This window comes from Pempheris klunzingeri, chromosome 18 (genome assembly GCF_042242105.1).
Source record: "Pempheris klunzingeri isolate RE-2024b chromosome 18, fPemKlu1.hap1, whole genome shotgun sequence".
NCBI lineage: Eukaryota > Metazoa > Chordata > Actinopteri > Acropomatiformes > Pempheridae > Pempheris > Pempheris klunzingeri.
Genome location: NC_092029.1, coordinates 9,926,326 through 9,950,483, shown reverse-complemented (window position 1 = coordinate 9,950,483; position 24,158 = coordinate 9,926,326). Strand labels below are relative to the sequence as shown.

Sequence of the window (24,158 nt, the reverse complement as noted above, 5' to 3'; positions counted from 1 at the left end):
TCATTTCTTGAGTAAGCCATGCACACTCACAGAATAGATATAATGAATACAATTTGCATCTAGATTTAAATATCACAAGAGAGCAGTTGCCCTGATAGCATCTGGGAGTTTATTCCATAAAAATAGGGGTGTGGTAGGAAAAAGCTGTTGCCTGAGGAGTTTGTCTTTGGTTCTCAGTGTAGCGAGGAGACCTCCCTACTGAGGTCTTTAAGCACACGCAGGAACACACGCCGACCTTGAATGGGAGACTCCCTAAAGAGGTGAACACTTTGGGCGAGAGAAGAAGAAGGAGAACAGATGGTTTGGCAAAATCTATAGCTGGCTGTTTGTTTTAAAGCCATCCTTGTCAGTGTGTGTCAGTGTGTGTGTGTGTGTGTGTGTGTGATGTATTGCAAATCAGTGCAGTATTTGCTACAGTTGCAGCCTGTCTGGGCTTCACAATAGATGGTTTGCTCTGGGCCTTTCCAGCCCACATCATAGAGAACGCATGTATAGACGCCAGGGCTCAATTGAATGTGAAACCCAGCGTTGCTTTACAAACCAAATAACTGCCTTTCCTCTGTGGAAAAGATGCTTTGCTATGGCTTTTTAAAAAGAAGATGTGCTGATAAAAAAAAAAATAGCCTTCAAAGCAAATATTCAGTCCACAGCCTCACGCGGGATACAATAAAGTAACCTAACCTTTATGTTTTATTTAACAGGTTGCTTAGACAAATGTGTTGACGCAGGAGGAGATGATTTACTTTAGCATCTGTTGTGAAAGGTTCAGTAATAAAATGTTAACTTTCATGACAGCAGCTGAATGTTTAAAGACAAAACACTTGATGAAACACACTTTGCTCACTCTGCCTTGGAGGGATCTGGAGGGATAAACTTGAATAAACACAGAACTAATTTTAATCTAAAAGTACATTGAAAGACCTGAATGAGTAACTACAACCCACAAATAGCAAGCTCTGATCAAGTTATCACTGAGCTTCTAAATCTGTCTTGAGTGAACTGAATGCTGAAGGCCTGCTTGCATCACACAGATCAGATTTTGACATTTACTGACGAGTTCTTTCAGCAAATTAGGGACTGACAGTTTGCACCCACACCTGCACCGTTACTCATTCAAGCTTTTCATTCAATTTGTGATCAAGACAATGTCTCATCCAACCCTCTGTTCTGAATGGCGTTGGTGTGTTTGGTGTTTGTTCTGCTTTGTGATGCTGTTTGGTTATTTTGGGCACGTACAGTGAATCAGAGCAGTCTGTCACGGCACATAATGATAACTAAAACGTGGGTGCAGGGTCTAATACCGAAATTTGATGTGTAAGCTCTGCGAGAAACAGTGAGATTTCTTTACTCCGAGCTCCATCATCTGCTTCTAAAATTCTATATTTCATCAAACTAATAAAATGAGTAGAGCAAAATATTCCATTTTTTTGTTCAGATTGTTTTTTGAATGTCATTGTATTGGTAAAACTTCTTTTTTGCGCATAAATTAAAGTTATAGCTCGAGTTTTGAGTCACATCTACTACTTTCACATCTACTACAGTCACAGCCGTCACCTCACACCTTAAAGGGAAAAACTGTGAGGAAATGTTAGCTCCTGATAGACTCATCAATAATTACATTCTTTGCATTATTTAGCACATATAGCACATGCCACATGTGTGCTGCTGTACACTTTGTAAGCCTGAGCAATATTCCTCCCTATTTGCTTTCATCAAATTTTCATATGCTTCGAGATCTTGCAGGCTAGTCAAAGCCCTCATGCTAGTCACTTGCACTGTACCCATTCATGTGGTCAAACACAAGTTTGATTAAAATCATACAATGTATCAAGATTTTTTGTCAGTTTTGTGGCTTTTCTGCTTTCTGCTTCTGACATGGTGACCTCAAACACGTTGGTAGGCCTCAGCAGCAGGAGTGCTCACACATATTGAAAAAAAAAAAAACTCTTGTCATTAGGCTCATCATTATTGGCTTTTCTTCGCTACTTCTATTGATTACGAACTCTGAAGTACAAAACATAAAATAGCCTTGCCCACAATGCATCACTGATTTGTTCCACCTGAACGTGTCGCTCACAGGATGCAGGATTTACGTAACAGCTGGCCAGAAGGAATTGGTGCTCCTTCCCTCTGCAGTTTTCTCGTCCATGGGTAGAAATCACACACACACGCACACACACGCACGCACGCACGCACGCACGCACGCACACACACACACACACACACACACACACACTGTTTGATTTCTTTAGCCTACAACCCCACTAACCAGCCTTCATCCTGATTTCTCCCTCTAGAGGCCTCAGAGTTTTTCTTGCTACTGCCTTGTGTTCTTTTAAAGTCTGCTCTAATATTCACTCACTCACTCTCTCTGTCTGTCTCTCTCACACACACACACACACTCATGTTTGGCCTGTGATGTTTTTTGGGTTTGTTTACAATGACTAATGCCAGTTTGTTGCCCCGTATAGCAGTTTGTCATAAATGAGTTAAAAAGTGCTTCGAATTGATGCTTTCTGATTTGATTGTTTTTTATTGCTGTCGGGCCTTTGGTGCATTAAACTGTCTACGCTCTCCTGTGAATGTTAGAGCTGAATGTGGTGTGCTGCTCAGAAGGCATAGTGGAGGCCCAACAGCCCTGAGGAAGAAGAGAAAATGAAGGCTACCCAGATGAAACAGGTTTTGTGATGTGCCGGTACCTTGCACACAACCGTAGTCTCACTCGATGTGTGCATTCAATCACATTTAGAGAGTTTTTTCCCCACATATTTGGGCCCGGAGGAAAGGCTACACCCTGATTCTTTTCATGCAGCTTCACTGTGACTTTCCCTGCATTTCTAAATCAAAGGACTTCTTCTCTTCCACTGCTTACTATCCTCAACACATAAAGAAGTAACAAAAGAAAACTGATCTTACATGATGCGAGACCTTCTGTGACATAACGTGTTCTTTCATTATGGTCATTCCTGGGCCAGTTTTCAATAATGACTAAAAAGAACTACATTAAACCTCATTAACTGATCATATAAAGAGTTTTTATGTATTGTAAGGTGTATTGTGACAAGTGAGCGAAAACATTCAGGTGTTTTGGTGTGAAACCAGAGAAATCTGGTCCAATTAACCCAATCAGAAATTATTAAGTGAGTTAATGTTGCTCTGGGTTCCATCTCACTGGTCCAATGGCATCTTTAACACTGACTGTCCAAAGAGAGAAAAGCCTGCAAACTAGTCATACTTTTCCTCTCTGTAATGTGTTACAATTTTACTCCAATGGGATTTGTCATTGGTCACAGGATCAGTAGAGGAAGATGTGATGATCATATTAAAGTTCCCCTCTACTCTCTTACTTCTCTTGGATGTTTGAGCTTCACTGTGCAGAGTTTGACACTGGATTACTATTTTCACATCAGGGATAAAGTTTCTCTGTATGTGTTCAACTTATAAGATAAGAGATAAGATAAGAGAGACTTTATTTATCCCACACTGGGGAGATTCACTTGTTACAGCAACAGAGGAGACAGAAAATGCGCTTTTTGAGAGAGTTTGTATATGTCTTAAAACATGATGGAGTGTAAATGCAAAAGTCATCGTCACAGTATAACTCATGAATTTCTACTTAGATTCATACTAAAACACTTCCAGTGCAGATTTAAATTGCATCAGATAAACACCGATCTACTGAAATGTCTCGTGAGTCCAGGGTTGCCTGCACTTCACATGATTTTCTACTCACGATCATTTACTTTAGTTTAATTAGCAAGCAAAATGGGTAAAATGGGTAACGCTTTAGATTAGCCCATTAACAAGCAGTGAACCATTACAGCACAAACCAGTACATAGCCTACACATGAAGGTGTGGAATAAGGGGGTAAGAATTAGGGATCTTACAAAGAATCTAGCTATTATTTAATTACTCGGTAGCCTATTTAACAAGGTCCAGTATGACTATGAAACTGAGCAAAAACCTGGACATTGTGGTGATGACTTCTGCCTCGCTTAATACATTTAATGAGATTTTATCTAAAAATGACCTTCTTACCAATAAACAGGAAGACATGATTGTTTCTTTGAAATATTTGGGCCATTATGCCGAAATAATTATGGGGTGCATGTGTGCGTTCAGGGACAGAGGTCCAGGGGACAGCACGTTGTCATGGATACTGCCTCACCAGCACACTTCATTACTGGACGCACGTTTATGGCCTCGTGGCTCAGAAGTCACCCACCCCACAAGTCGCTCACGTGTGTTTTCGTGTAACCACATGTTGACAGTTCTGAAGCCGATAAAGGTGCATGCTCACCCTTTTTGTGCACAGCCTCCTTTCATCCTTGGACATAAATGCATAAATAATACAGCCTTCTCCTCTGAACTGTGCAAACTGTGCAGTCAGGATAATTTAGCTTGGCCTTCCATTGTTTAAACGTTCCTCATGTTGTTGTCTGTGCTTACAGACCCAGTTAGATGTACAATAGGCCTATATGTGGTGGCAGTTCTCCCCTTCTGACAGGGTAACTAAAGGGTTAATCCAAAGCACTGTTAGTTCTCCCCTATGGGAGAAATTAACCACAGGCCTAAACCGCAAGCTGTGTGATACATACATGGATAGAAGACATCATCAACAACACTTTTCTTAGTTTATCCAGACAGAAAAATAATCTGTTTTGATGTGAACACTGAGCTGACGATGATGAGGGTGTCAGGGTCAGTGATAACATAGTGTTACAACAGCCCCCAACCGTACCACACATGACACAAGCAAGAATAGTAGCAATTAACCCTCCCGAAACATCCATATTATTGCTCAGCAGGTCATACACACCCAGTAATAATACAGTAGGTGCCCAGTGGTTAAATAATCACTAGTATTGCATAATTTGTTTAATAGTTTGAATCCTATTCTCCAGTATGTACAGATATGTACTGTATTGGTGTCTAGGTACTCTACTAACTGCCACTCATTACCCTGCACCATGTATCTGATGATCACCACAAGCAAGCAGAATGGTTGTGGATGTGATTTCTTGTCTATAGTTTAAACACCACTTGGTTTAGGAGCACATTTGTCAAAGACAGAAAGTTGCGGTGTGTTTCAGCACTAGTTCAGCACTGGACAGCTCCCCTCCGACCCTGCAGTAGGAGGGAGGGAGGAGGGAGGAGGGGGAGGGGAGGGGAGGCGGACATGATCCAATCAATCCCACACTGGATGTGACCCCGCATGGCGGCTCTGTGGGCTCGGTCTAATCACAGTGCTGTGGAGCCTCCAGCCTGCAGCGGACTCACCAGCTCTTTTTGCTCTCACATGCTACCAGAGGGGAGAGCGGCCCTTTTTCAGCAAATGCTTAACCCCTTGACTGCTGCTGGGGAAAAAAAAAAAAAATGCTGCAGAAAGGAGAGAAAACCCAACATGTCTCTTAGCAACCACTCCAGATGTCTGTAGATTCACCTATAGATCAATTCTGTCTCTCCCCGGAGAACAGGGTGTGTAGCTTGCTCTTATGTGGTGACATTTGTATAGTTCATACAATTTGAAGTTATATAGCTTCTAATGTTGGCTTTGGTAGAAATGACTATTTTCACACAATAAGATGTTAATTTCATCGGTAGGTTTATACTAAACATACATGATGCTCATGGCATCATATAGGAGCACTACACTATACCAGGGGATACACATGCTACAAAGCTCAGTGAGGTCACCATAAAGTCTTCACAGAGCAATAAAAGTCGTTGCGGGATGGTTTGTTTTTCCGTCTGTGGGAGAGCTTTTGTTTTTGTTCTGCGTTCCTCCCACGCCAAGTGACCCCACACCGTGTGACTGAGACTGAGTCAAATGTTCAAAACAACAGGAAAGACTTGCTTTGGTGTGGATGAGGCATGTTGCATTACATCACGCTGTCCTCTACTGCATATTTTTGGGGGCTTCAAACGAAACACTAGATGGCAACCACGTTGAGAGGGAGAGACTTTGTGTGTGTGTGCGCGCGCGTGAGAGAGACAGAGAGAGAGAGAGAGAGAGAGAGAGAGAGAGAGAGAGAGATGAGGGGAGGGGGAACGAGGTGCGGGGATGAATTACGTCGGCGTGGGACAGTGGAGGGACGGTCTGCTCGTGGCACTCAGCTTGCTGCTGGAGGAGAGCTGCAGAGAGGGGGAACAACTGAACAGCGGGGATGAGATTAATACCCAGGTAAAAAAAAAAAAAAGGAAAAGGGCAGTCGACCACAGTTGGACGCATGAGTTGCAAATTGAACTGTTTGAACTTGTAGATTAGATCGGTGTGACCAGGTGGGAAAAGATCTGCAGTGGAAGGAAAGCAAGGAAAGATGTGCTGCGTCCGTGGCGCCACCGGTGCGCTACCTGGGGACCGAGTGAGCGACGCGCTGACACCCCGCTTTTAGATGGCTCTAACATTTGGGGTGCAAAACAGGTGTCAGGGAAGTGTCGTCACGAACCCCGGAAGCCGGAGGAGGTGGGAACATCAGAGGGAAAGATGGCAGCGAAATCCGATGGTCGCGGGGTCGTCACCGGTTTCGCCCAGCTGCACAACCTGGACGAGGTGGTGGGGACGGGAGAGGACGACACTCGGAACGGCAGCTCATTCCACATCTGCCATTGCTGCAACACCTCGTCGTGCTACTGGGGCTGCCGGAGCGCCTGCCTGCATTACCTCCGGGGAAAGGGGAAGGGGAAGGCGAAGGAGAGGGATGCGGCGCGGCCACCGCAGGAGGAGCGCCTCTGGTTGGACTGCCTGTGGATCATCCTGGCACTGCTGGTCTTTTTCTGGGACGTGGGGACTGATCTGTGGCTGGCCATCGACTATTACCACAAGCGGGACTTCCTGTGGTCAGGCCTGACCCTGTTCTTCGTGCTGGTGCCCTCGGTCCTGGTCCAGATCCTGAGCTTCAGGTGGTTTGTGCAGGATTACACAGGGGGCGGACTGGGCTCCGTGGAGGGGCTGAGTAGTCGGAGAGCTACAGTCAGTCTGCAGAGGGACAGGTGCTGCCGCCTCTCTGTGTGGGTCTGGCAGACTGTCATACACATCTTTCAGTTGGGACAAGTATGGAGGTAAGACAAACTTAAAGTTTTGCCTGCAAACAGATCACTTAAAACCCCTCACAGCACGGTGCCTCCAGCTCCTCTCACTCTATCCATCCAGCTCTCCATCCTCCTCTTGACTGTCACCTGGTATAACCTGGTGTTGATGTGTGCATGATTGGGGTGAAAATCAGCGCCGTGTTGATGCCATTACGCTCGCCTCAAAGTCTCCAGCATCTAGTGTCACAACATGCCTGTATTTGCATTTTTTTCAGAAGCCCTCATCTAGTTACATTTTACGCTCTTTGCAACAATTTCCACGCTCTCAGCCAAATGTGTCCAGAACAAACTGCTACAGCTGCACAGAAATTGCACCGCTGTGATTATTTCATCACAGTGCGCCATTGCGCTTGTGTGGGGAGGGAAGAGGGCTGTTTGTTCAAAGATGGACAGGTAGTAGCTGAAAGCTTGTGCGTGCAGGCCTGCGTTTGTGTGTGTGTGTGTGTGTGTGTGTGTGTGTGTGTGTGTGTGTGTTCGTGTGTGTGCGCGTGCGTGTCTGAGTGTGTGTGTCAGGCGCGCCGTTCACATCACGGTGCACACTGTCGCCTCGATTCACCCGCTCTCCCTCCCCGCGTCAAATATCCTACTCCAACTCTGCAACTAGAGGCCAGGCGAGCATCTGTTTTCACGGCTCGCAAAACTACATCTTCCCCCCACAGACATGATGTCATCGATTCCTCTGCGACGCTCGACATCTTTGGTCGCCAAATCCGCGTTTTGGCCACTCAAACTGATGCGTCGATGGACCGTGGGGATACTCAAGGTGTAACGACTCTGCGCGCAATCTGTGACATGTATTGGCTACAGGAGTAGTAAAATGTGACACCGGTGCGCGCAGCTCACCTACTCCATTTGGGCTGTTCAGTCGGAGCTTGTGAGCAGCGAGTTGTTTTTGGTGCAGACAGACGCAGTGGCTGGCATTTAATGGAAAAAAAAAAAAAAGTAACGCATGACGGCTGCTCTGCCAGCGGCTGAAAAAATGTAAAACAGCACACTCAGTGGAAGGGGTCAAATCATTTCATCCCGACTTTCAGGTTTTCAGTCGACGTTTGTGGTGTTTTTGTGCACTAAAAACTGAGCTTGACCACTGATTCTGTTATGGTATTTGCGTTTGACAGCTGCCTTTGCCTCTCATCAGACAAATGGATTTTTCTAAGCCACGATTGTGTTGTTGTCTAGTGCATGAGAACATTTGTGCTACCGGCTAAATTACTCACAAGAGTAGCTGAAACTCACTGACCTTTTTGAAAAATTGCCACAAGCTTTAAATGAGGTACCTTCTCAGCCAGTTTCACCTATCCCCCCCCCCTCACAATTTAGTCTGGAAAAAAAAAAAAAGCCCCATCTCTTCCCCATGTGGCTGAAAAGAGCATTTTCAAGTTCAATTCAGTGCATGCCAGCACATCCCCTGTCAAGATGGGCTTTCCCAGAATGAGACAATCCACTCTGCATTCCTCATCAGCCTCATTTTGAGCTGCACCTGAAGGCTATTATATTGATTAGCTGCAGTTATATTGGTTCAAGTTTATTTACTCTAGTGTGGTCCAATTGATGCTCAGATTTGTTGTGGGAAGCACATACGGAGAGTGCTGTGAACTGCTGTCAATGTAATTGTGTTGGTGGTTATGGTGCCTAACCTCTGTTTAACAAGCGTCCTGTGGCGTCACTGTACGGGATGCACCTGTGTTAGTGGGAAGGAAATGTGCGCTTCGGTCATGACGCTGGATGTTTGGTCATGTCTCACACCGTTCTTGTATGCATAATGTACTTTATGTCCATCATATAGCGGATATATAGAAATATTACCCTGTGTAGATTTATGTCCACGTTGGGATCCACATATTCAGGCAAGCACATGACATAAGATTAGTTCAGCATTTTGGGAAATCAGATTACCATGAAAAGAGTTATACCGCTTTTTATGTCTGTATGGAAAATATAAAGCTATGCTCAGCAGCAGGGAAACTTAGCTTAGCTTAGCACAAACTCTGAAAACAGGGAGAAATAGGTAGCCTGTCTAAAGTTTTAAAAAAAAAAAATCTATCTACTAGAACCTGTGAAGTTCACTAATAAACAAGTGTAGAAATATGATTGGTTCTACAGGGGGATATGTCAGAGACATTTATACATAGACGCCACACTGGCTGCTGGATGGTACGTCAACTTTGTGGCCATATTGGACCAGGCACGGCTGTAAACACATAAAGTTAAACAGGGGGAACTAAACTGACTTCAATGAGTTGTTTTTATATTCAAGGGCTTATGAAAAAAAATGTTTTGAAGACTTAGTTTTACTCTTTCTACATAAACCCTTGAATATAATGCAGAAAAACCACAGCTCCCCGATTTACTTGTATGTGCTTACAGGCCAGTCTTGAGGCGACGTTGACATATTGCGGCAGAGGTGCAAAACGGTCAAGTGGCGGCTATGTATGTCTGTGGGGTTATATGACTGTTTCTTCCTGGACTCTTCACGGGTTGCCTGGCAACAGCCGCTATAGCCCGTGGCACATAACCATGAAATGGCGACTAGTCAATTTTGCACCTCAGATTTAGCATGTATTAAACAATCAGGCCACAACATGTTGATGAGTGAGCTTTGGAGGTTCCGCTAGGTGGATTTTGTAACCTTTGACAGAGTCAGACTGGCTGTTTCCCCTTTGTGCTAAGCTAAGATAGCTGCAGGCTGTAGACTTGTATTAAGCAGACAGAGACATGAGAGTGGTATAAATCTTCTCATCCAATTCTACACCAGGGAGCTAATATGCATAATTTCTTTGCATTTTTCTGTATATAACATACTTAGACTTAGACTTTGTTGGTTTAAATACGGACATATATTTTTTTTTGTCAAGAATATGCTTTTATAGTCATTTTATGGACACCAAAATCAACCAAACTGAACTAAATTAAAGTAAAATTAAACGAGTTCTCTGAAACTTGCTTATAAGTAACTCAAGTAAACATAATGTGCTGGTGCGTATGTTGTGACAGCACAAAGCCTGGGGCGAGGGATCATTGTCAGGCCACTGTCCCCCTTCGGACATGATCCGCCTGGCTGCTGGTACGGGTTGAGGGTCAAAAGCTGCTCTTGTCAGCTTAGTGGGAGTTCACAACCTAAGACCCACAGGGCTTACACATGATATGGAGATTATTAGTCACTGTGAGAGGCCAAACTGCCGATACGTAGCATGTGTTTTCGTCATTATGGGGTAGGAATATATATAAAACAGTAGTGTACTTGGCTTTTTAGGTTCTAGCTCTAAGATATGGTGCAATTCATTGGCTGTCTGAACTAATCATATCTAATATGTTGTCATCATATGAGGACTCTATTCACAGTCACATACCATATGCTACAGTGTTGGTTTGTGAAATATTTTGCCTTCTTTAACGAGAGAAAACAAGAGAAAGTGCTGACAGGAGTCAAAAACGCTGCTTCATCATGTCTCATTACTTAAGCCTAGTTTTAATTCTACATTCAGTTAGCTGCTTTCCCTGCGTGCACCTGAGGACCAAGCTGATGACAGAATCGCCATGCTTGCTTTGCAGTTATCCCCTTGTTAATTGTAAAAAAAAAAAAACAGGGAGGATTCCTCTCCCATCTGTAATCCCACCGTGCCACTGGCTCGCCACAGCTCTTTCATGTCGTCCTCCCTGTGAATCACCGACGCTGCTGACGGTGTCCCCTTAAGCTGTAGAGATTCTGCTCACATACGCTCAGGCACACAGTGGATCACACATACGCAGAGGTCTCCTGGCAGTACGATGGACAGCTTAATCAGTGTAAACCCAAATTAGCGTCTGGCAGGAAAAGAACTGCATCCATCTCTGCTGCTTGAGGAAATTCATGTAGAAAGTTTTCTCTTTGTTGTTGGGAAATCCCAGCAGAATTAGGTGGGGCATCATACTCCTCTTCCCTTTTAATTTCTTATGTTAGAGCTGAAAATATTATTCAATAGCCTCTCACAAACTGAGCAAAATTTCAAGACCCAGCAGCAGTTACCAACCACTGAGCAGTGAGCATTTCAACCTTATATCTCCTCTGTAGCCTTTATATTTCTCTGGATTAAAAAAAAATGTGGGGGCTATGTGCCGGATTTTCACACCTACCTCTAAATACAATAACAAATAAAACATTTCGATGTGGTTAAAGCATTACATATCTAAAAGGGCAATGTGATATTTCACTTTAAACTCAGTTTACTCATCATGGGGGGTTCTACATCTGGAAATCAGCTGTTTAATGTCAAATGTGGGTCTGGAGCCGGCTTTTAAAAATTCTAAAAACATATTATCTTGGTTTGAGAAGTCAAACTCAATGGAGACGTATTATTAGACTGCATTATGGGAAATGTAGGATCCTGCATTTTTGGAGCCCGACCCTACCTACAGTAGATTCTAAAGATCAGGGCTTTCATTTTGACTGTTCTTCTGTTTTTAAGTGGTCTCTTGTGATTCCCCCAACTTTATGGAAACGCAATACTAAATTGCATGAGTGCCCCTGACCATTGATCTGACCCGACCATTTAACCTTTGAAACACTGTTGCCCAATTTCAGCTTGGACATCTAGAACTATTTAGATGTTGATTAGCTTGTAGTATAACTTGGAAAGCGGGTGCGTTTTAGTAGGTGCAACAGATTTTCAGACTTATCCAGACTCAAGGGCAAATTTAAGTTTTAGTGCATATTCTTGGCATTTATAACTTCAAATTAAACACACTGAGTACTGCAGGTTGTGTGTACATGAGAGTGTGTATTGATTTATACTCATAGTCTCACTGGGTGTCATATACAGTCGCAAATACACACACTGGGTCGCCCAGCATCGTAACCACAATGAAGATGATATCTAGAAAATATGTGTCTTGTTTTGATATTCTGTATGATATTACATTTAACATTGTATCCAGTGTGCATTTGCACTTTTGCTGTGTATATCTAACAGACTTTGGACTTACATTACTAAACTCAGTTCTTGACAGTGTATTTGGCAGCTGTATTAACGGTGCTAAAACGTTCTTGTTAGTTTGAGTATGTCTCATTTGAGTAACTATGCCCTTTACAATGAATAGAGTATGGAGCTGGGTTACAATAGGCTTACTGAGAAAAATGTATCTTAATTCCTGTTTTTTCATTATGTTACAATGAGTGTGTGGGTTGTATTATTGCATGTTAGACCGTGCATAGAAATGCAATATATTCCAGTTCAGTGCCAAAAGGCAGTTCACTTCTGGCTCCATATCTTCCATATGTGCAGAGGTCAAATGAGACCACAATGATAAATGTACTGATAAATATCTTAATTCTTATTACTGAATTCCTTGACTATCAAGGAATCTCCAGTTCTGCAACAGCCAAAGAAGCCCCCCCCCCCTGCGTTCGTACACAGTGTTTCAGCACCACAAATCTGATGCTTGGATTACGCTTTAATCCAGAACAAGAGTGGGCTCACCACCGGGCAACACGAAGAAATCGCCTCATGGTTGACATCTGCCTCTGTTTCCTAGCATGGTAAATATTAATACAGACTGGGAAGAAGTCGACTAAAGCCTCTCTTGGCTGGCTGGGCTGCTTGTAGTTGCCAAAAAAGGTTTGTACACGCGGTGAAGCGAGACATGGAGATGATACAATGCAAGCAGCTGCCCTGTCAAGGAAAAAAAAACAGCTGAGGGGGTGAATAAGAGAAAAGATGAAGGCTTGGATAAAGTGGTTACAATCCATATAATTATGTACTGAGAGTTCAAAATGGCGAAAGATGGGAACATCTTGTTCCCTCCACAGTGGAGGCACTGGAGTATTTTTGGAGTGAAGGACTGACAGACGACAGGGTCTTACTAGGCTGCTTTTCAGCTTGCTGGCAGAATAAGTAAGTCTGGGAATCTCCTCAAAAAATACAATTGTTTTTTACAGACGTAAAGGCATGTGAATAAAACACTGTGTCTTGATGTGCATTTTCTAAGAATCACATTACAAATCTCAGAATACCACCAACCCCAAAACATTTTATTCTACAGAGAATGAAAGATAAAAAGAGCACAGAGGCACAGACAGAGAACACTTATCTTTACTGAAGTACACGTCTGACTCTGTTGTGTGTTATTTACAGACAGCACATTAAACTTCCATTGCTGCTCTGGAACATATCAGTGTAATGCTACTCATTTTCTCATTAGCACTGATAACAGGGGACAAACCTTTAAAGCCAGCGCTCCAAGAAAACCTCCAATTATGTGACAGAGGAGCCTATCAAAATACAAGAAAAGCCGGCTGTCTTGGGAACCTATCACAGCTGGGGGTAAAGAGACAGAAAGCCATAAATGATGCAGAAATATGCGCTTCAGTTTTTCAAGTAGCGGAGGAGGAGAGAGTGATCTGAAAAAGGGATTCAATTGCTGTTTTGGTTCAGTGTCATCAGGATTTGATTTCAAGCTGGGCTATTGAATTAGACAATATTGCTGGAAAATGTTTGATTCAGTGCGCGATATTTGTTTGAATCCAAGTGCTTCACATCTTAATAAACAGACAGATGCGCTGCTGAAAGTCTATCATGAAACACCCCAAGTTTTAACGGACCAAAATGGTGACCTTAGCTATGCATAAAAGGGTGAAATCTTAAATGAATGAGTAGCTAACATATTAGCTGTTTGTAATCCCATTTCCATAGGCAATAGGCACCTGCTGTTACTGCAGAGAGCTCTTTAGTTTGGTGCAGGGTGAATGAATGGGGATAAAGAGCCTATGATGATGCTTGATTTAGCCGCCTCAGGCCTGCCTCCTGAGCAAAACAATATTTTGTAGTAGAAGCCTGAAGGCCCTGATGTTACATCCTTGCTTCCTCTCAGCAGTGGACAGCAGATAGAGACAGGCTGGCACTCAAGAAAGAATATTAAGCGCTCGGTCGGCAGATGGGTCACCAGACAGAGATTTGTATGCAGATCGCATACGTATGTGTACGCGCACATACACAAACCACACCTCTGGGGAGTTGAGAGTAGCTCTTTTTTTTTTATGTACCTCCTTATATGCTGTCTCACATTATTGCAGCCTCTCTATTGCTCACGGACACACAGAAACACACATACACACACACACCTTGGCAGAATTACACATCTGCGTGTCCTGTTTCTTTAGGCACTTAGATCAGAGAGAGGTGGTGCAACCAGTGGACAATGAACTACTCCCATCCTCCCCCGGCTCTCTGCTTTTACAAAAAGTCATCTCCTGCACACGTTTCCTCAGAGCACGGAGATTAAATTATTAAAAACACATCAGTGAGCCGCACCAGTGCGCTGGGTAACACGTTTGTTTATTATGATAAACATGGGCACTGGTGTTTATTTTGACTAAATCCCACAGAAGTACTCACAGCAACCCTATATGTGTATTAATCTGCAGCTGAAAATAGACCCAGATACAGGCACTGTTTACTCCTATTTGACTGATATTTGTAAAAAAAAAAAAAAAAAAAAAAAACTACAGTGCCCAGCTGCTTTATCAAATTCCTTTTTTTAAGAAATTAATTTATATTTGAATCTATTTTTAAAGATTTCAGTCTTCAGTAGGAACCAAAAGTTTTGGGGCTGAGTGCACAGACAGTCAGAGAGTGTTGCGAGATGCAGTGTTGGTTTTGGTCTTTTTATTTGAATCCAGCCTTATCCTTTAGATATGACACATACTTTCTAGATTAGGAGTATTTTTTTTCAATTTGCTTTTGTGTATGTTAACATGTTTACGCTCTTCTTTTCTGCTTGCTCCAGTTGTAGCTTGCACGTTTGTGGAACTTGGCTCATGATGATGTAGAATTTATTGACTTTGAAGTCTGTTGTTTGCTCAATGTGGAGTGTGCCTGGTTCTGTTTGGCAATTATATTGGCTGCATCGCTTCAATTCTCAATTCTCCCCACAGCTGTCTATTATTTCCATTCTACTCTAAACAACAATCAAAATCTGCCCTGTTGCAACTTTTTCCTTTGAGCTCATTCAGCAACGCTCACAACAAACACATTGTTCATGTTGCGTGATGTAAACTTTTTCACATTAGTCTGCTGCATATTCCACACACAGAAAATCATTACCAGGACCCAGAGGATATCCAGCAGGAGCTGAAATGCTCACACACAAAGGTTATTTTTCATGTGGAGTCCCCAGCCTAATAGTTGCATTCCTAATATATATTTATGCTTCCCTTTCTTCTGAAATAGGTGAGGCCTGCACTCCCAGATGTACTATTTGAGATCATCATATGTTCTCCCCGTGCACTCTCTTTACCCATTAGTGCTCTTCATAAGCTCCAGCCACCACATTACCATCCGTCCTCCCTGCAAAGTTAACATATATTTTTATTTTTATCCCTCCCTATCACTTACACCTATTAATGTTTTCAGTCTCCTCATAAACCCTTTTATCCCCCTCCATCCATCTTGGAAGGAGACACCACACTGTGTGTTCCTCTATGCTGTCTTATCCTCTCCTTATTTGCTACAGTTAGAGGGATCGGGCTGTCTACACTGTGAGCTCAAATGCTGTGTCCCTTACCACTACTTAAAGTCATCATGCTACCTCCCTCCCCTCCATCTTTCTCTTTATGTCTATGCCTCTCTCCCTGTGTTGCCTTCGCACAAAGCTGCACTTGACCTCCATTTCTGTCAAGGAAACTGGAGCATCTGGCTCCTGCCCCATTACAACTCAACACTTCCTCCCTCCCTACCTGCCTCCCTTATCCTGCCATACCACCCATCTTTTACTCCCCACAGAGCCCATTTTCAGATCTCCCACACTTCGCTGTCTCTTTAGTTTTTCACTTCTGCTCCCTTTTTATGACAAAACGTCTGATTTCTGCAGGAAAGTGTTACACCCCGGTTCATGAATCAACCTGTGGCTTAATGGCTCTCCTCTCACACTACATGCCGTTTCTTTGGACTCGCAGCTTTTCACTGGCACTTATTTATGCTCTGTTGAAAGACTACACACAATAGAGTGAATCAATACAAAATGCTGCATTGAGGGAGAGGTTATAACCATCATTTGACGGGTCTTTAAAGGTGCATTGAATAAGATTTTGATGGCACCACTGAATCAAATGACTCCTGTATTTTGAAAGTGTCTCTGGTTCTGCAAATCCCACTGAGAATCAAAAAACCCACGATGCAGTGCTGTGCAGCTTTGTCAAGTCTAAACAATGTTTACATACAACTATGGGAAGCTGCATTCAGCCCAGGAGATCACATAAGATGGTTGTACAAAACCTGCCCAGTGTGAAGTGGAAGAAAACGTCAAAGGGAAAAAAGTTTTGGAAGGCAGACCCAGATATTTTTCTCAGCAGTTGGACACCTAAACCAAGGATAGAAATAGCATTAATACCGCTTTGTATAGCATTTTCTTTGCAAAGTTACGAAGTGCTTTACTGGGAAAAGAAAACAAACAATTGAAAGAAGAATGTAAATGGGTATGCACATGATCATTAGTAGCAGTGTTTGCTGCTCAGTGGAGTGCTCCATTGAACAGACTCTCCAGTTTGTGGGTGGGAAGCCAGTGGGGGATCAGCTTGTAATTGCAGTGTTGTCCCTTACCGTTTTGTCAGAGCAGAAGGGTGTGGAGTCGTGGGAGAAAGTGTGGGACTCTGCATGAACTTTACCCGTTGCCGTCACGTGAAAAGAAACGCCTGGCCTCTCCACGTATGTCGGAGGAGTCACATGACTGTTTGCACCCTTCACAGTGCAAGGGCAACTGGCCACTTCAAACTTGTGAAAAAATGAGAAATATAGATAGAAGTCCTGATAATTACATTATGTTTTGGCTAATGATGTGTATTCAGTAGAACACAAAAATACTTTTTGATTTTTTTTGTATGTGGGACTGAATATGTGCACTTTTTTGTTATTGTCATTTTTTAACTGTATATACGCATTTCTCAAAATCCTGATCTACTGTCTACACACACACACACACCCACATACACTCACACTCTTCTCAGCTCTGATCTGTGTTTTATTCATATCTGGGCTGGGTCTTGGAAGCTGCATCAGCAGTGCTTGGAGAAGACCACCATTGTTTGAGTCTAATCGTGGTCGACGCTCCAGGCGTCAGCTTGATAAACAGACAATCTCTGCTTATAAATAATTGAACAGCCCCGTCAGTTCTCTCACTCTCACAGTGTCACACTTGCAGGGTTTCGCAGTTGTCTTTTCAGTCTCGTATTTGCATGGTGATACCCTGCTTAGTGAGCTGTTACACTCATTGAGAGATGAGCTATATGACAATATGCTGCATGCAAAGTCAAAAGAGCACCCCCCCTTCACAAAGTCTGTGCTGTTGTGCAGAGCGTGCATGTTGTCTCAGCTCACTCAGCAAGGTGTCACCAAACTAATATGGGAATGAGGGGAAATGATGACACAATCATGCAAAAACTGTGACTGGGAAAGAAGTCACCGAAATGCACTGCTGTAGTGTTTTTCAGAGATTTGTTAACACGCAAACTCAAAGACTTGTTACGTGTTGCTCCCAAAGGAGCATTAAAACTTTTATCATAAGGAACAGAGTCAACAGATCATCAGATACGAACACACAACAGATATTAGTGACAGCGTATGTGTGTATAGTATAGTATTCTTAGTCATTTTTAAAGGAATATTTTGACATGTTGGGAAATACATTTATTTGCATTCTTGCAGAGATTTAGATGAGTGGACGCTGTAGAGGAAGTTGTAAGTCCTTCGTGCCACACAGAGAAAGGTTAATTAAAATCTACAATTCTTTATAAACGTACAAATACACACGCAGGAAATAGTTCAGTAGTGCATTTTGTAATTGCATCTGGATGAATGTAAACAGCGGCAACAAGACAGTTGATTATATCACATTAAAAGTTCGACATCTGGGAAACATTGTCCATCAACTTTGACTGCATATAAGCATCAAGCGTTGTTGGTGAGAACACAGAGTCCGCCTCCCCTCATCCCACTAGTGTCCTGCTGCTGTCTGATGAGCCTGCCTATCGAGTGCAGTAACTTAAACATTAGCTTCATCGGGGCTGTTGAGGTGAAGCCATGTCTCTATAAAGATGTGGGCAAAAACAGCCTCTGATTTCAGGTTGCTTGGCCAGTCTGAGCCCCATTACTTCCACTCCACATAAATTCCTGTGTCCAGGCATTAGCCAGGAGCAGCTGGATTAGTTTTTGCTGTTTCTTCAGGGGCTCTCTCTCTTTTCTCCTGGGGTGGTTGCATCAACCGCTGCAGTGTATTGGTCTCACAGATGGTCGCAAGATGCCGAGGACAGCGGTCGTCAGGTCCATTGCTCTTAATCCAAACCATGTTTCACTTTAGAGTGCCTATGAGTGTATTTCTGACGTAAGTAATATGTGTTTTTATCAATAAAGCTGTAAATCTGAAGCATGTTCCACCATTGATGTTCATTCTTAGCATAAAGACTGGCTGAGAAATAGCGGCGCACACAACACCTATCCTCCCTAAACAGTTTTTTACCCTTGGTCAGAGCCAGGCTAGCTGTTTCCCCCAGTTTTCAGTATTTATGCTATTATGTTAAACTAAGCTAACCATCCTGGCTCCAACTTCATGTTTAACAGTCTGATAAGAGAGTGTTATTGATCTTCTCATCTAACTCCAGGCAAGGAAAGGGAAGAAGTGTATTTCCAAAAAGTTGAACAGGTCCCTTAAAGATATTACTTTTTTGTTTTGTATTATTTTGCATGTTTTTACAGGCCTATATCTATATCTAAACAAGGGGATGCATCCCCTGCATCCTGCATCCTTGTGCTTTGAATTCGTGTTGATTTTCACATGTGACTTTTCCTCCAAGAAAAATCTGATCTGGCCCACATAATGTTCGAGGCCTCATCATATTTAGGACAGCCCATATTCAGGGCTCCTGCTCAGCAGTCCATCACTGTCCTTTGTACGTCCTTCCTCTCTTCCCCATGACTGTGGCTGGGTCGCTTTTTCCTTTCTTCAGGTGACCGTGGTGAGCCAGGAGGACTAAATTGGGTTCTTCAGAGCATCACAATAGAGAGATCATCAGCTCAGGGGTCCAACAGTGATCAGTTAGATGTCACATATCAGCACCTCTTCAGGCCAGACAGGGAATGGGTCCACACCAAGTGTGCTTCAGATGTCAAAACTCATACCTATTTTCTTTCTCTTCTCTGATTCTTGCACCTCTCCGTGACTCTCTATCTGTCTCTGTTTCTATTTGTATTTGCTCTCCCCCTTCCTTTTATTTCCCACTTCTCCTCCCTTTCACCTCCATCACTCTTATACCTTTCTTATCTCTTTTGGTTTCACTGCATCCTCACTCTCAGTCTGTTTGCCCACAGAGCGCATTACATATTAACAACGGTCTGTATGCTTCAGGCCCTGCAGAGTTTTTTAAATACACTGTGGTCTGTATGCTTGTGTGCTCAAGCCACCTGCTTCTCACTCATACTATATACGTGTAAATGTGAATGTATGCATTTATGCATGCAAATGTGTGAGTGTGAGTGCATGCATAGGAGGTGTGAATGTTCTTTTGCCTTATGCTACGATGAGTGTTGAGAAACACTCGACACATCTTGTATGGTGTGGAATAAAACATCTGATGCTTTGCCGTGAAGTTCATCTCTGCAGAAAGGCATAGTGTTACATTGCTAATTAGAGTATTTCAGATTCAGATTCTCATTAATTTAAAGACGAAATGTATAGCAAGCCAGCAAACTATATTTATAGAGCAAGAAAAAAAGGAAGGGAGAAAAATTGAGACCGAGATGACAATATATGAAAAGATGCAGAAATAAGTCACCACAAAATAAAAAATAGACATTTTAGAGAAATCTAAAGACAAAAATCATTTTTGTAATGATGCGCACTGATCACTTTGTGACCTTGGAACAGTAACAAGGGCAGAAAAGCTCCTGTATAGGCGAGCATGACCATCATTATTTTATTTTACTATTTCATTTTCATACATAAGAACTGCTGAGGCCAATGGAAAGAAGCTAAAACTAGAGTAAATGTGAGATCTAGATCTTGTTTTTGTCGAAGCCTTGTTGCTTTAACAAATCTGGACCAGCTGGAGTCGGGACAGAAGACGATTTGTTGAGGCAGGTGAACAAGGCGTCATGTTATAAAAACATGGATGATTTTTCCAAATCCCTAAGCTGAAGGAAGGATTCCTTAGTGATACAATAATATACATACACTTATATACATAACAACCATATGGGTTTCTGATATGCAAGGCATATTTACTGTACATACCATATGACTTGTCAATTTGGGTCCAACATTGTTCCACTTCACACTTCGTCTGCAGTAGTTTCAGGATGAAATGGAGTCAGTGAGATATTTTCAGCCACCGTGTCTGAGTGGATTAGTCCAGTATTCCTTTAAGGGACATAACAGTTTAAAAACTGCTGCTGTGACTCCCTTGCCTCCATATAGATCACAGGTTTTGAAAAAAAACAGCAAAACGTAGACCATAAATATCTCTATCAAAGGTAGAGCTGTTGATTTTATTCACTTAATACATTTAGCTTTTATAGATAATGTAAGCAACACAACTGGAGCCAATCATCATCAAATCTTTAATTATGTAAAGACTATTTACCGTAATGTATTTATGGTATTTCTTAGGCCACTCATACTTGGACAAGGACACACAGCCCGGGCAATCTCACTTACTTACAGTCTGTTTTCCCTCCCTCGGTCTCTCTCTCACCCACACATGCAGCATCTCTGATGTGGCTAATTTACACGTTTCTAACCTCAGTGAGTAAAGACAGGCGAACACACCTCCTCACACTTCACATTATCATAAGGGTTGCCATTTTTGACCTGAAAATTGACGGCAACCCCTCTTTCTATGTTTGCCTCCCCTCACATTTTGCAATAAATGGATTTATGCTCTGTGGAGTTTTATGTAGAGCGCGCCAAGATTAGCGGGATGTCTAATCATGGAGCCTTTTGAAATAAGCTTAACATTTATGCGAGTGCTATGCAAAAAAAAAAATGAAAAAAACAAAACAAATGAACAGCAGCACAGGAATTCTGTTCTTCTTTACCAAGGAAAATGGTCCTTGGGAGTACAAAATCAAGCAGCACTGACAAATCTTTGAGTGTCTTTTTATTGATTTATTTGAGACTTTTTTGATATCGTGTTATCTGTGTAGAACTTTGAGGCTTTTCCCAAACCATTTATGTCCAAGAGAGAGAAGAAGGTTGTTTTTTTTGTCCTGTCTGGCATTTTTCCCTTGCTGCCACAAGAGATTCCAGACCGGTCTTTGTCTTTTTTGGCATGGTCGAGCTGAGCTCTCCTCTCCCTCACCTCCCCACTGGGCACAAATCTCTGCTCTTTGAAGACAAGTGAATGTAACAAAACATGGAGCAATATGCTCCGTCATGCACCACAGGCTGACACCAGACGTAAAATCTGCACTGTGATGAGGGAAAATGGCAAATGGACTGCATTTGTATAGCCCCTTTCTAGTCGTCTGACCACTCAAAGAGTTTTACGCTACGTGTCAACATTTACCCTGCTGACACACAAATTCGTATACTGATGAATATACAAGGTGCTCATCAGGAACAGTGTCTAATCATTCACACATCGACGGCACAGAATTTGGGAGCAACTTTGGGTTCAGTGTCTTGCCAAGGACACTTTGACATCAAGACTTTAGTTCAGAGGATCATCTAGCACCTATTGGAACAGTTGTAAAGGGACGGTTGGCTGGAAGTCCCTCTCTGTCCTAACAGGCTGCTTACATAACCTTCTCTCCACCTCAGCACGGATGTGTTTGAACTAGTTTTTCCATGTACCTGCTGAAGGTGACCTTAAACCATTACAATTTTAACTAAAAAAAGACTAATAATAAAATAATAATATAAATATGTATTTAAATGCAAATACAAATGTCTATTAGCCACCCAGTTATTCTGTTTGAATAACTGGGATGTGTGTGTGTGTGTGTGTGTATATATACACATATATAGTAAAGTTAGCAAAACAGTTTCCATATGTCCACTGCTTTTCTGGAGCTTTAAATCATATCACATGATCTTTTCCAATTTTCAGGACTCACCTTTGACTTTGAGTTTAATAGTTCTGTGTGGTTACCAAGGTCAAGAATTATCTTTAGAATTATCTTTTTCACACCTTTTCAGGATGAATGGATGAGTATCCTTAAAACTGTGGCCCTTGTTGTGAAATTGTTTGGCTAAATGTTAATTTCCCAACTCTGATTTGTAATGATAACTTTTGTGCCTATAGAGAAAAGACTTGTCTGTGGCCATTTATGTTTTACTTTATCAAAGCACACATCAAATAAAAGGTTGGGTTGAAAAGCTCAAATTGACATTTTGGTCATTTAGAAAAAGGCTTCCTTACCAAGTCTATAATCATAACTGGGTGCCATTTAAACCGTTTAAGGCAACTTGCAATTATAGCATTATATTGCATATTACATTACATTATTCATCATTACTTTACACCTAATAATCCTCTGAATAATACTGAATCTTGTGAGCAGGAAGATTTTCTTTTTTCTTTTTTATGACACACCATCTACATAATTGCACATACCTGTTACATGTTGGCTATGTACCAAGTAGAATGCTGTTAATGCTGTACAGTCATTTTAACACTTCAGCTGACTGTGTGTGTCTGCATGCTCATGCTGTGTATGTGTGTTCCCCTCCTGATGATGATTTGATGTGTCAGGTTTCATTTACACCTGTCCTTGCCAGAGACACTGTGAAATTAATTGAGTCAAAACATTAATTTGCTTAAGGTTTCTCAAAATGTCTAACCAGTCATTAACATACCTGACATCAAGGCTGGTGGGTTTTTTTTTTCTAAATCTGTGTGCAATAGAGAGGATATACCAAAGCAAAGAAAAATATCTGTGCTTTATATATATGTGTGTGTGTTTGTGTGTGTGTGTGTGTGTGTGTGTGTGTGTCTGACTGAAGGAGAGAAAAACAAAGACAGAGAGAGGACGAAGTGCTGCAGTGGAAGTTGATTATGAGCTTGTGAAAATGCTCAATCTGCTGCTTTTCGAGAGAGACTCTCTGAATTCATTTGTTCTATAGTGCGAATTATTAAATAGATCATCTGACAGTACAGTAATAATGCAATTAATTACTTGCTGCTAAACTTCCTGTACAGTTTTAATTAGCTCTTTGCACAGCATCTGCCCATCAGAATTACAACAAAAAAACCTGACACTTCATTTTCCAAGCATTGGAATTGCTCTGGAATTTGTCATAGAATTGTTGGTGGAGGGTATATGAGCTGTAAATAAAGCTGCTGAGATAAAGTGTCTGGATTTTCGACATTTTGGAGGACTTACAGGAAAATTGTTGTGACACGGTACATATCTCCCCCCAAAGTGATCTTGCATCTTCTGAGTTGGCTGTACTCAATCTTTACAGACTCATGTTGAGGCTGGAGTGAATTGCCACTGCATTCGCTCCTGCCGTCTTTTGACACCGTACATCCATGTGTATGCTGTGTGCCTTCTTGTGAGTGACTTCAAATTGTGATTAGATGCTGCTGACAACAGTGGAAGAGATACGAGTCCTTCAATGTCACCATTGAATAGGGGTTAGTCTGGATGCTGCTGGTGGTGAACAGTGTGCCAAATGACCAAATGTTAAACTATCGTACCAGAGGTTGAAAATTATTTACAGGAAAGTTATTGTGCACGAGTCATAACCATAAGAACAAATAGGCGTGCAGTTCTATTCTTAAGCGAGCTGACGTAGCTATGGTGCATGGACTATTTTTGTAATAACCTACTATTACAAAATTAACTTAGAAGACAGCGCGACTGGAAGCCTGTTCATATTCTACATGAAAACAATTAAGGCCATAAGCTAAGATGAATTAATCAATAACAGATGCATTCAAAACGACTTGACTTGAACACAGCATACCTTAGTGAGAAGGTTCAAGCTCTACCTCTTAGTCACTGTCTGTGGCTGCTACATCCTCTGTCAGTGTGCCAGATGCTGTTGCGGCGGTCATTTTACCACGTAGGTCTGATGCTGTCACATAGTGCTTGAAGTG

The 24,158-nt window shown here is 42.2% G+C and overlaps 1 protein-coding gene across 1 annotated transcript in view; it reads left to right on the top strand.

Annotated features, from left to right (window-relative positions):
- Window positions 1–6,488: 6,488 nt before the first annotated feature.
- Window positions 6,489–24,158, top strand: part of xkr6b (XK, Kell blood group complex subunit-related family, member 6b) — a 51,203-nt gene continuing 33,533 nt past the window's right edge. Inside the window, exon 1 of the mRNA XM_070849596.1 lies at window positions 6,489–7,063. Within this exon, the coding sequence (XP_070705697.1) occupies window positions 6,489–7,063 (575 nt within the window). The remainder of the gene's footprint in view (window positions 7,064–24,158) is intronic.